General features: G+C 42.1%; 1 protein-coding gene across 5 annotated transcripts in view; it reads right to left on the bottom strand.

The window, feature by feature from the left end:
• RARS2 (arginyl-tRNA synthetase 2, mitochondrial) overlaps positions 1-13284 on the bottom strand; it is a 34693-nt gene that overhangs the window by 5247 nt on the left and 16162 nt on the right. For all 5 annotated transcript variants that reach the window (XM_071443347.1, XM_071443338.1, XM_071443365.1 and 2 more), the window contains exons 12-18: positions 11497-11557; positions 7164-7240; positions 5742-5866; positions 4433-4500; positions 4223-4332; positions 3156-3251; positions 833-907 (exon numbers count right to left, since the gene is read on the bottom strand). In XM_071443347.1, coding sequence (XP_071299448.1) covers positions 833-907; positions 3156-3251; positions 4223-4332; positions 4433-4500; positions 5742-5866; positions 7164-7240; positions 11497-11557 — 612 coding nt within the window. The remainder of the gene's footprint in view (positions 1-832; positions 908-3155; positions 3252-4222; positions 4333-4432; positions 4501-5741; positions 5867-7163; positions 7241-11496; positions 11558-13284) is intronic.

Raw genomic sequence — 13284 nt, 5'->3', positions numbered from 1 at the left:
GAACTGGAAGAGCTACCCACAACTGCAGCATGCCACAGGCTGATTTCCAACAGCCTCTTCACCTGGCTGAAGGAGGGCATGGTTTTCTGTAGCCTGCATGGTGTTGATGGTATGCCCTGACAACTTCATTCTCCTGAAAAAACCCCAAAAAAACCATCTCCCTGCTTCACACATACCTTCCCACTCCCTGCCCTCTCTGCCCCCAAAAAACGCACAGAACGGTCTCAAGACTGATCTGGGAAGATCCTTGAGAGCCTATCCTATCATTCCCAAGATGCACGATTCTTTGCACAATTCTCCTTAACTTGTTAAAGCCTTCCCTATCCACAGGCTCTACAGCTTCCTCCACCAAGCCAACACCAGCATTTCATGGCGCTGTCCACTCCCTCTGGGAATCAGATCCACAGTATGGCTTACACTAATAACAAGCTTTGTTCATGGGCTGAGATAGTAGTTAAAAGTGGTTTGGATAAAATTTCCTAGCTGAAATGTTGATATTGAGAGGATGTTATCAGCTAAAATCTGCTCCTTAAGACATCATTAGTCCAGCATGATTTTGGGTTCAGATACTGTGTTTCAGCCAAATTATTATTTTTTCTTAAAAGCTGTTAAGTTTCTCAGAAGGATCTTGGCTCCAGCCTTAATCTCAACTATTTATTACATTATTTGCTATCCTACTTTATATATTTCCTGCTGCAGGGAAACTGTGCCACAAATTTGCATGTTCCCACTATTTTTACTCTTCAAAGCAGTGCAGATGTGAGGGCTGCAAAGCCAGCTCAGGAAGACCTGTCCTCACTGGAGACATGGCCAGTATCAGCAAACACCTTACCTCAGTGTGAGGAGGTAGCTGACAATGTGCTTGGGTTGCAGATCCTGAGAAGATCTGTACAGGACCTCATCATACCTGTGAAGGAAGGAAAGGATTGTTTGGTGCTGCAGTGGTACAAGGTGTACTCAGATAGAAGGCTCATCAGACTTGCTGAAGTCAGAACAAGCACACAACCACAGCTGTAGAATTAGCAAAACTAATCTTCTGAAGCAGACCTAAGCCATGTCATTAGCACACAACTGATTATTCCTTCCTTGTTCACTTATTATTGAAGGAGATTGCTTCTGCTCCTCATCATGCAAACAGCTCAGAGAGGCAGGCTATAGCAAACACAAGAGCTATATTTGTTCCTGGAACATTATGTCTGGTTTTACATCTTAACACTAATTGTACGTTTCTAGGAGCAAAAAATGTGTTAAATAACCAAGGAAGTCAAAATAGTCCCTTAGAGGACATTGCCTTTAGTAAATGCAGCTTAGCATTTTAAATAGATAAAAGGAATCTTGCAACATTAGAAAAAGACAAATCCTGGAATACAGAATCACACAGAATAATGGTTCAAGTTAGAAAAGACCACAATGGGTGATCTGGTCCAACCTCCCTGCTCAAGCAGGTGTTGTATTGCACTAAATAGTTTATTTAGTTGTTGTTTTGCACTGGGTGATGGAAAATTTGTACTGAGTATGTTAGGTCACAGAGATTGTTATTCCCCCTTTCCCATTACATGGTCTCTCCCCTATGCACGCCCCTTTCTATATCCCCTGGTGGTCTGGCCCTTGGTCACCCCTCCCCTCATCCTTCCCCAAGTGTATCCCATTGGCCACGGTCCTCTTTCCCTGCCCCCATCCCTTGGGTATAAAACTCCCCTGCAAGGGTGCCACACCCTCTTTTCTACCTGGGTGGTTGCTGCCAGCAGAGCGTCCCCTCCCAAGCCAATAAACAGGACACTCGTCCCCACGTGGAGAAGAGCGCTTCTCGTCTTTTACTTTCTGTCCATGCAAATCCGTGTGGGCGTGGGTTCGAGCAAGCCGGATTGGACCCATACAAAGCCCAGAGACTCACGGATTGCTGCAAGCAGGGTCATCCTACATAACTTACACAATACACTTGACTTTGTAAGCCAGTATTAAACAGGGTAGTACAGGCAGTCATGACAGCTATGTTTTTTCTTCGTGTGTTTTGCTGTCCTTTTTCACAGCCTGCAAGAAGGTACCAACACCTCCAGGGCTGAAGAGATTTCAAATTCAGAGTGGGGACTGGATTTCCTGTCTCTGCTCAGCTCCCAGGCCCATCCCTGCCAGCATGTCCAAGCTGAACTGCCATGGAATTTTCCATTCTTTAAGACAAGCTGCAGAACTGGGGAGCACACAGTGGTAACAACAGCTCAGCAGATATGTAAGAGTATAAAAAAGTCCCAAGGAACAGCTCACATGTTTTCTGTGAAATACAATGGAACTGCATAAATAAGACACTGCTGGTCTTGCTGAGAGCTGGCTGGTCCTGCTGTTGCTCAAGAGAGCGTGCAGCAAACGATGGGCTGCAGGCAGGCCTCTGGAGGCTGTCACAGTTCATGGCAGGGCTCTGCAGCCCACACCTGCAGGTCAAAGGAGCCACCTGGTGCACTGGCATGACTTTTGGAAGTCCTACTTTTAGACAGATGGCCTCAGGAAGGTCTTAGTAGGGTCAAAAAAGTTCTTGCTGGCACTGCACAGTGTGCAATGCAGTATACAGGAATTCTCAGTAGGAACTCTGAAAGCTTCAGTTGTTTCTGACTCCATCACAGGCTGTGCAACACTGAAAACTCCCTCATCTCCATAGTTTAATTACACAACTATGAACTAGTGAAAACAGAATCTGCTCAACCTTAAGACTGAATTAATGAAGAACACCACTGTTATTAACAGGTACCAGTTGTGCATGTTCAGTAGCTCTGAAGGATGCTGAGCCCCCAAATGTGCACACATACTCCATGTACCTTACCACCGCTCTCCTCACCTGACAAAAACAGAACATGAGGGACCAAGCAGATCTACAGCTAATATTTATACAGAGCTGAGTACACTTTTGAGAAGACAAGAATAATTAGGAGGCTCATGTACACCAAGTATGTTCCAAATACTGCTTTTTCCATCATATGGCTTCTAAAACCGTGAACATTTCAAATGCTGCAATCCATGTGACACAAAAGGCAAGCCACTGCCTCAAACAAGCCATTTTTTCTTACAATCTGTAAGGGCACAGTCTGTGCCCTCTCAATAGGTCAGTGGCATATCCAGATATTTATTTGAAGGGAAATGGAATATGGAAAGAAAACTAGACAAACCTGAGAAGGTGCTGAAGAACAGAGATGGCATCTGGCTCTTGCAAGCATGACACATTCACATCAGTTAGCTCTGCATTCCCATGCATCTGTTCTAAACTAAAACATAAGAATGGAAAACAAATGTTGGATGAAAACCACCTCTTAGCAATGCTGAACAGAAAAAACCACAGTAATCTGTGTTTTTAAGGAAACAGAGCAGGCTCAGCTCAAGCTGAATGGAGCACTGAAACAGACTAGCTGACTTAAAAAAAATGAAAAATGTGTGCTGGCCATTCAGTTAACAGGATTAGACATATGCATGGACAACAGGTCCAGAAGCTAAAAGGACTAGGGAGGTAGACAATCCCCCACTATGGTACCTTGGAACCACCAATACATGACAAGGGAGTACACCAAGAACAGACCAGAGAAAAGGATCAGGCTTGCACGTTCTCTCTGAACACCATGTCCTGCTAACATTGCCTCACACCTTTGGTCTCACCCAGGAAGGAATCATACATGAAAACACATACTGAGGTCTGCTCTGGCAGTTCAGTATAATTGATAAAACTGTTCAACATGGACTCTTCTGAAACTCTTTAAAAAAATAATTAAACAAGTGTTTGACCTGAGTCAATAGGAAGGGATCTCCTTTTAATCTCGGCTATCAACAGTGGGGGAAAATAACAATGTTAAAAATAATCCACTAGTTACTGTGGGTAGCGAAAACATCCAAGTTCTGTGATGTGGTGTGTTTTACAAGTGTGGGCATTTTGGCTTTCACATCAGTTTCATTAGTTCTAGGCAACCATTCCTCATCAGTGACACCAACCACAGAGAAGCTGTTCCTAGAACTGAGAAACTACATGAACAGTTAGTTCAGTTCCATGGAAATGAGGTAGAAAATTTAAAATTAATTGGCCTGATCTTCTGGAAAGTCTCAATGATTTCTATCTTAAACTCACACTTCTGCTGAAAAAGTGAACATGTGTCATATTTAAGGAGTTAGCATTACTACTTAGCAAAGCAGAAAGTTAATAAGGTTAAAATTCATGTCAGACTGTGCTGTGCAGAAATGCTCCTCTTACCTATGGAGTCTGGCATGGGTGTACTGCAAGAACACCCCTGTATCTCCCCGACTCTGGAGAGCTCGCTCCCAGCTAAACTGGTAATCAGATGACAGAAGGCCCCGGAAGTCCTGGAACAATAAATTGATGTCACCCAGACACAGCTCTTCTATCTCAGTTTGCAACTTCTCACAGACACTGCAGACACCTCGTCAGGCAGCTCAGACTCACCTGAATTATGAGTGCTGCAAGACCAACCTTCTCTGCTGTCTCCACAGGATCTTGGGTCTCTTTGGTTGCTGAAGAGAAACAGAAAAACATTGTTAAGTCTGCAGCACCATAATGACTCCTGCTCAGACTTGGAGATGCCAAAAAAAGAGCAGGCAGATCTTCCATAACTGTAAACTAGCAATATGGAAAGCTGAAAACAGCTGTTTCACATGGGCTTTTTCCCACTTCCCCTTGTATGTGTAGCACAGATTTGAAGTGAGGAGGGTGCATTACGACAGACTATGCAGGCTACACTGAATTCTTTTTCACAATTATGACAGCCAATCTCCAAGATCAGGGAAATGCAGATTTTGTTGAAAAACTGATAAATAGCTCCAAGTGATAACAAGATGCATAAACAAAAAAAGTTGTTCCAATGGCTAATGGACTATTTGGATGTACATTTAGGGAGTATTCATGCCATCCACTGTAAATACCTAAACTGACTATGCTGAGGGAATCTGAATTGGGAGAATCACAGAATGCTTTGGGTTGGAAGAGACCTTTAAAGATCATCCAGTCCAAACCCCCTGCCACGTGCAGGGACACCACCTCCTTGTCCATTTTACAAGGAAAATCGTCTGTTTCAAAAAAGCTGAGGAGGCAGAGCAAGGAATATGCATACTACTTAAGCCGATCAGATCGCTGGCTCAATCCAGCACCTAACCCCAGAGAGCACAAGAGGGGGCAGCATTTCACTAGGAACTGCTTGGATCTGTAGTGCATCAGGAAGAAACGATCCTGGAGCCACAGCCCAGTGAGGTGCAGGCAAACCCCCCCTTCAGCACAATCTGGGGCAGAGCAGTGACCTCCCTGGCACTCGGGAACAGCCACGAGGCCGGCAGGGTCACACGGCAGCAGTGGCAGGCAAGCGAGGGTCACTCCTGCCAGAGAAAATTGCCAGAGCTATAAATCCTTTGGATGAAATCTGACTGACTGATCCCTCAACTCCAGCCCCAAATCTACTACTGACTAATTTGTCCCTCCAGAAAAAAACAATTGTCCCCAAAAGGCAGGTACCTTCCTTCTCAGGGCATGATAAAATAATTTCACTGAATTTTAGAATTTGTAAATCTGCAATTTGGGGGAGTTCACAGAGTTGCAAAGAATTATTGTAATGTTGCTTATATGATGGTTAGTACAAAAAGAAAGGAAAGGAGCATATTACTGTGATTAGTGCAATACAGGGAGAAGTGAAGGGTGGAAAAGATGACACAATGTGATCAACACAGAACATCAAAAGAAGCCAGTAAGACCTGAAATAGCTAACTTTTTGTGGAAGTCATGTTTTGTAACATCCTTGAGCGAACTTCATTTAAAACATCTTCCAGAAAAACTACTTCTCCTCTCCGAGTCTTCATTCCTTGAACTAGACCAAAAGACACATGCTGGCACCTGTGTTGAGAAGCAGTAGGATCAAAATTATATTTCAATCAAGAGAAACATTTGCAGTGCTTTTTCAGAGCTGGATTCTCTACCAGGAAAGAGCAATAACAGCTGAATAAATAACACTCCAACGTGGGAAGCTCAGTGATATAATCAGTAACTCTCATTTCAGCAAGCAAGCTCCATACTTATTATATAATGGGAAAATTATGATCAGAGTTATGATAGCCTGGTCATTTGTGTGCTCTCAGGAATCTCTTGCTACTAGCTTTAGTACAGAAGCCTCAATGCAATAAACTGCAATAAATTGAGGAGAGGCAGGATGTAGACAGATCAAATTACTGTGGCAACAGAGATCTCTTAATATAATTAGAAAAGGAGTCATAATAATTCTATTGTGGCCACATTAAGCTAACAGTATAATTAATCATTGCTAATAATAAAGCATTCACTGTTTCTGCTCGTAATAATCCCAAGCATTATTCTTGATTCAGAATCTAAGGTAATTTTAGCCCAACTTGAAGCACTGTTAAAGGGGGCAGGTTGGTATTCCTGAAGGCTTAAACCCTATATATAACCACAAAAGACATGCAGTCTGGCAGAGAGGAATATGATTTAGTCTGGAGATCCATTACTGACCTTTGCTCAGATTGCTAACAAGACTGGTAATTACAATGAATAACAGCAGGGATACACTTCCCTGCAATAGATACTTCAAGCCTGAAGCATGATTCACAAACTCAGATTCTGATCTCTGCTAAAATAAAATACTTTAAGAGGTAATAATTTGTGACCACACAATATCCCAGAAGCTATGCCATGAAGTCTCTTAAAAATAGTTTCCCTTTTTCACATCAGGCAGTTATGAAAAACCTGTTAAATGAGAGACAGGGCTGTTTTTCACATCCAGAACACACAGCAATGACTCCATCCACAAATAAATCAGACCGGCAGGAGTGGACACACAGAATGAAAAGGCTGCTGATAAGGACCTGAGGCCCACACTGCACATATTTCTAAGGGTTTGCTTCTCTGTTGGACTAGTACTAGTTGGGTTCTACAGGCAAAATGTCTGCTTGTACTCTGGAGTCCATTACTTGCACACCAGCATCACACCTTGTAGCTTAGTTTCATCCAAAATGCCTACATGATGTGTGCTATAGCATGGTGGCGGATGGACACCATCAGGAGACTCTCCTCAAAAGAGCACTCAACTGAAATCCCAATGTACATATTATATACATTCTTGAGGAAAAAGAAATTAACCACCAAAACCAGTATATAATTATGATTTTTAAGTACATACCTTTCTGCCCAGTCATAACCCATGAGCTTCAGTATTTGGAATAAATGTTGAAAGTGATTACTTTGGCTTTTATCTGTCTAAGGAATAGAATTGACGCATATCAGAAAACACTACAAGTCTGATAAGCAGTAGCTTTTAACACACACTACCACAATGCCAGTAAATCATTGCAAGCAAAATTAAGACTCATGAAGACAAACAAGACTTGAAAATTGTGACAGCTGGAATCTATGGCAATGGGATTTTGAATTATGTTAGAAAAAGAAATCCACCTTTTCAGAAATTATTATTCTCAGGTCATGAAGGCAAAGACATTAAGTGAAAGGAAACAATGTTCTTTAATTTCTCATAATCTGAGAGCTGCCCATCAAACAAAATATCTCCATTTTCATTTCAGAACCTTGCTGCTCTTGTTATACCCCTGGGTTCTATCACCAAACTCCAAGGGTCCTTTGGCTTAGAAACAGAACTCCTCTTTGGCTGCCTGCCTCCAGAACCCAGTAGTTTCTATTGTCCCCAGCATGATTTGTAGTTTTACATCATAAGGCAGATACATAATTCAAAAAAATGTAAAAATGATCACAATTTCATGACAGTGGTGCAACTTGTGCTCTCTTCCACTTTCATTTACACTCTCATACAAATTGAAGTTATTTCTGACTGTATGTTATGTTTAACAACAGCCTTCACATGTGTTTCTAGCTACAGCTGCTGCTGCTCTGAGGTTCATTTTCCTTCCTAATTGTTTTGACTGCCTCACTCAGACCCCTTTTTATCCCTCCTTATAAAACAGTGCAGAGATAACCAAATAATCACTATTTCTCATTTGTTTGCTGTTCTGGGACAAGGAGTGAAATGCTTGTGTTCCTTCTCAACTACCCCTGTACAAGCACCTGCCTCCTCTCTCCTAGCTCCTCATAACCTGCTCTGCTCCTGGGAATCACCTCTCCATGCTGACTCACAAGCAAGGCTGGTAAAAGGACAGCTGATAAATGTTCAGCAGTGGCTGGTGCTTCAAACAAGGCTTTCCAAGTCCTTTTGCACGCACCTTACAGACGATGTGCATCTCTGCACAAAGCCAGACCTCTCTCATTAAGTGTCTGGCTTTAAGGTAGAAGTCTGCAGTCTGACAGCATGGATTATATTTAATTCTTCATTTCTAAAAGCATTTTCATCTCCTTCTTGAGTGCAACATTCAATGGAATCTTAAGTACCCCTTTCATACCATGCCACACATTTTAAGATGTTTTGAATATTTGCCTCGTACCACTGCCTTTTTATGAAATAAGTAGGATTTTTTTAAAACCTAAACTGGTGAATGCACTGATTTACAGCATTACAAGTAGTAAACCCATTTAATGTTCTTCTGAAGAAGCCGATGTGATGAAAATAAGACGATCTTGTGAAATAAGACTCTAGAGTCTCTAAATAATTTTCTTGTAACAAGATAAGCATTCTGAAATATGTTTGTATTTAATTATTAAAGACTAAAATCATTAACATGCTCATTTAATCCCATGAAGTCCTCCTGCCCCTGGTAACACTGAGTAAAGTCCTAACTCACTACAAAGCAGTGCCACAAAACAGCAGCAAAGCTCAGCTAGGCTGCCAGTGCCCTCACCAGGCTGTCTGTCCCACAAGAGTCTCCTAAAAGTTTGTTTCACTCTTTTATTTAATGACCCACTTTCTCAGTCCTCAGAAAGTCAGAAATTATAAAAATACTAATCATGTCCTCTGAAAACCATACAACCTGAGCAAGGCTGAGAGGACAGGACAGTCTAATCTGTCATTTCCCACTTGGATGAGACATTGGCTATGATGGACACGAGTCACATCACAGTCTGGCTGTGCTGTGTTTCTCTTTGGACTGAGAGGAGACCAGGGAAGCCCAGGCAAGGAATTAAACAGTGACTGGAGTTCAACTACAGCAGCAGTCTGCTCAAGACTCTTGTTCATATGCTTGCTCATGCCATTAGCTGAAAGTTCAGCTGACATCCTGATTTGTGCAAAGTGGACAACTAATTTTTTTCTAATTCTTCTTTCTCCCTTGGTCCCTGCTACCTCCTGGAGCACCAAACACATACCTGCTCACCCACGTGAACCAGACAGGAAGCATCCTTAACATCTAAAGCATTGCACTTTCACAGCCACACTGCCCTTGGATGCTGATGGACTTACTGTTCCAGCCAGCAGGGGCAGAAGAGCTCCCACCAAAATCACACTATTTCCTCCCAGAATAACCAAAAATTCCCTGTTCTACGACAACATGTAAGAATGGCAAGCTACAGGAAACTTCCTGAAGACTAAAGCTAAAAGGAGGAATGTGATTTAACTAGAAGTTGCACTTTAAAATGTGTATTTAATGTTCTGCTTACTGATCTCTCTCCCTGCATCTTGTTTTGTGTCACATTATAATGACTTTTGAAAAAGCTCTACAGAGAGGGTACAAGGACATTACCAAACATGACCACATACAGATTTTTTTTCCACATGTTACTAATTCTGGACTTGATATAAAAGAACATGGCTTTTGTAATTTTTTTCTAAATCTGAGAAAAAGAAGATTTAAAAGCATCACATGATACTTTCTTGCTAATATGAGATCAAAAACAGTTTCAGAGAAGTAAGGAGACAGTCCTGCTATTCATATCCATTACTGATACTGCTAGAATTGTGAAAAAACAAAATAATGAAACCAATAAATATAAAAAGATTCCCTGTCTACAACTGCTTCATCCAGATTGATTAAGTAGTACTTTATCTGCAATTTCTACATAATGAAACTAAGGCATTGTTCAAAGCCATAAAAATGTACATTTCAGATAAGATATCAGGACTTCAGAGTAGACTTAGTTTCATTTTAGACCATTAATTTCTAAATTAACATTTTAAAACCCTTTATAATAGTAACATCTTTTTCTGGTTTGTTTACTTATTAATTACAACATCTATAAAAAAAAAAAGTCAAATCAAGTAAGAGATCCTTTCAAACTAATTGCAATGAGTAGAGAATAACTCCAGAGCTAATTTCCATAAAATCATATAAAGGCTTGGAAGGTACCTTAGATCATCTTGTTCCAACCCTCCTGCTGTGGGAAAGTATAGTAGAGGAAATGTATTGTATTTGAATATCTGTATTTGAATATCTGTATATAGGCTTTGCCCCAGGAGGTCCCGGTTGTCCTTGATGGGCAGCAGCTGTGACCAATGAAGATAACTGGGATAAAAGGGGGTGGGTTAGCCAGTCAGGGAGAGCCTTGGAGGAGCCCTGACCTGAGAGAGAACAAGATGCAAAAGAAGGAGTCTGGGCTGTGAAGATCTGCAACCATAAGAACACACCAAGGAGGTATGGACTTCAGAAGTCTGATAACAACAGTATGGGACTCCAGAAATAGAACAACAATTGGTGACCCTGATGTGATAGTTGGTAGAAGATAAGACAGCCAAGAGCTGCAGTGATAGTTGGTAGAAGATCAGACAGCCAAGAGCTGTGAGAGAACATAGCCTTTGAGTCAAGGAGCTGTGACAGAGTATGGCCTTTGAGCAAGGAGCTATGTGTGTTGTACGTGGCCTTTAAGTCATGGGAAAATGTATGTATTGTATGTAAAACCTGGTTCTGTAAGTAAAAGAAAAGGGGGAAATATAGTAGAGGAAATGTATTGTATTTGAATATCTGTATATAGGCTTTACCCTGGGAGGTCCCAGTTGTCCTTGATGGGCTGCAGCTGCGATGTCCTTAATTAGGCTGCAGCTGTGACCAATGAAGATAACTGGGATAAAAGGGGGTGGGTTAGCCAGTCAGGGAGAGCCTTGGAGGAGCCCTGACCTGAGAGAGAACAAGATGCAGAAGGAGTCTGTGCTGTGAAGATCTGCAGCCATAAGAACACACCAAGGAGGTATGGACTTTAGAAATCTGATAACAACAGTATGGGACTCCAGAAACAGAACAACAACAGGAAAGGGTGTCTCCCACTGTACCACCTTGCTCAGAGCACCATCCAGCCTGGCCTTGAACACTTCCAGGGATAAGGCATCCACAGCTTCTCTAAGCAACCTCTTCCTGTGCCTCAGCACCCTCAGAGTGACAATTTTTTTGTAATATCTAATCTAAACCTACTCTTTCAGTTTAAAGGTATTTTTCAGCCATTCTGGGGGTCATGTACTGAAACAGAACCAAGGAACACAGCCACACAGAGGCACAGCTTCTGGGCAGTAAGGGCATCCATTTTACTGCCAAAAATACTGTGTGCCAAAGTCATGTTGCAAGCCAGAGGCCCCTGGGTTACTGCAGGGAGTCAGCACCAAAGTGTGTGCTGAATCCAGAATTACTTACCACATAAATCATGGTATCCCAGCTGTGCTTATTCATTCTGTCTATAGCAGCTGCAAGATCTCTGAAAGAGATAATGAGAAACTATTTGGACTTTTGCTCAGACATACCTCACTAGTTGCCTCTTAGAAAAATAACCTGCTTTTTATGGAGGGGAGAGGACTTCCTGAAAAGAAGGATCCATGTATGCCTTACACATAAAAAAGGACGTGTACTTTGCTGATAACAAGTCTGAAATGTTTTTTTTTAAACCACTACCTAAGAAAGTTGCTGAGGAAACTGTTCTTTGGTGCAGAGTAAGTCCAGTGTCTGTCTGCCTGCTGGGACCTGAGAGAAACAACCCTTTCCTGGAAAATGAACCCATGTTCAACCTTAGCTTAAATGGTACAAAGCTCATCTACACACAGACAAGCACACAGGACTGTCCCAGGAGAACCATCAGCCTTGTACTCCAATCTGAAAAAAGCATTTGCAATTGCACAAGACTTGTTATGGAATGCTGAGGGGAGGGACCAAAGATAAGAAAAGATCATAACAGGGATGGGTGGCTTTTAAGTCGATTGCTGGTTATATGTTTGTGTAGTTCTGTCCTGCACCTCTTCAGCACAGTCTGTCTTTCCATGAAACTCCATTTCAAACTCTCCTGGGGTGAGGGGGCTCTCTCCTCTGTGTGCACACATTTGGAGGGTCAGCAGCTGCAGCTGGGACTACAGCTCATGTAGGCTGTGCATCTGTGGTGTCAGAGACTGAGGGGACTGGGCATGAGTGAAATGAAGCAGTAACAGCTGGAGCCTGACCAGGGGTCACAAGGTGTCTCAGCTAACAGCTGGAGTGAGGGCACACACTTCCTCCTATGACTGACAGCAAGTACCAAGCTGAATAGCCAAGCAAGCAGGCAAAGTATCCCAGAAGTCTCCATATGTGCCTGCAGAGATGGGGCACCCAGAGCAGTCTGAACTGTTGGCATCAGAGGGTCCAGGCTGACTGCTGGAGAGACCACAGGGGCCTCCAGCTACTGGGGGATGCATAGTGCATGTGCAATACATATGTATATTGATTAAATTATTCAATAATACACTCAGCATATACATAATACAAGTATATCTATCACAATATATATCACATACACATATGTATCTATGCACGTACATCTATTTCTTCTCAGGAACAGACAGATACTCATCCTAATCATCCAGAGGGGAACAAAGTGCCCACTGTGCTGAGTGGTTTTGGGCCTGTGGAGATCAGGTGCTTATGCTTATTCCTAGCTGATCTGTAGGCATGCAGCTGTGGCATCTTTGTCTTCATTTGGCTACAGGATTCAGCAGCTCCCTAATGCACAGGATTGACTGTAGCATCTCTCTAATACCCTTGCCTTGAAAAGCTGTACAGTTTACCCTGAGGGCTAGACACTAGATTTATTTACATTCCTGGCACAAAGAAACTGTTAAGGCTTCCATATTAAAATACCCATGAGGAATTTTAGGATACTGATGAGATGGCTGAAAAACAGCAATAAAATTGATGTTACAGCACTGGTGGTCCACTGAGTCAATGAAGGCAAGGCTGAACAAGCAATTTTTTCCTGCATCACACCATCAACCAACACTTTAAGCAAAGGTCTTTTAAAACCTTTATTATTTGGCAACTATTTATTAGATCCAGAGATTCTAGTTTCATTTTCAGTTAGTAGCTGGAGGAAGTATTATCATTTATGCAAAGAGGAGATTTACTAACATTACTTAGGGGGAGGAAAAGTATTTAAAAGATGGTATTTCATCCCATCATAGT

This window comes from Agelaius tricolor, unplaced genomic scaffold (genome assembly GCF_023055355.1).
Source record: "Agelaius tricolor isolate 1412-34295 unplaced genomic scaffold, bAgeTri1.0.p SCAF_1, whole genome shotgun sequence".
Taxonomy (NCBI): domain Eukaryota; kingdom Metazoa; phylum Chordata; class Aves; order Passeriformes; family Icteridae; genus Agelaius; species Agelaius tricolor.
Note: the sequence above shows the minus strand (reverse complement) of the source record. Positions and strands in the feature narration are given on the sequence as shown.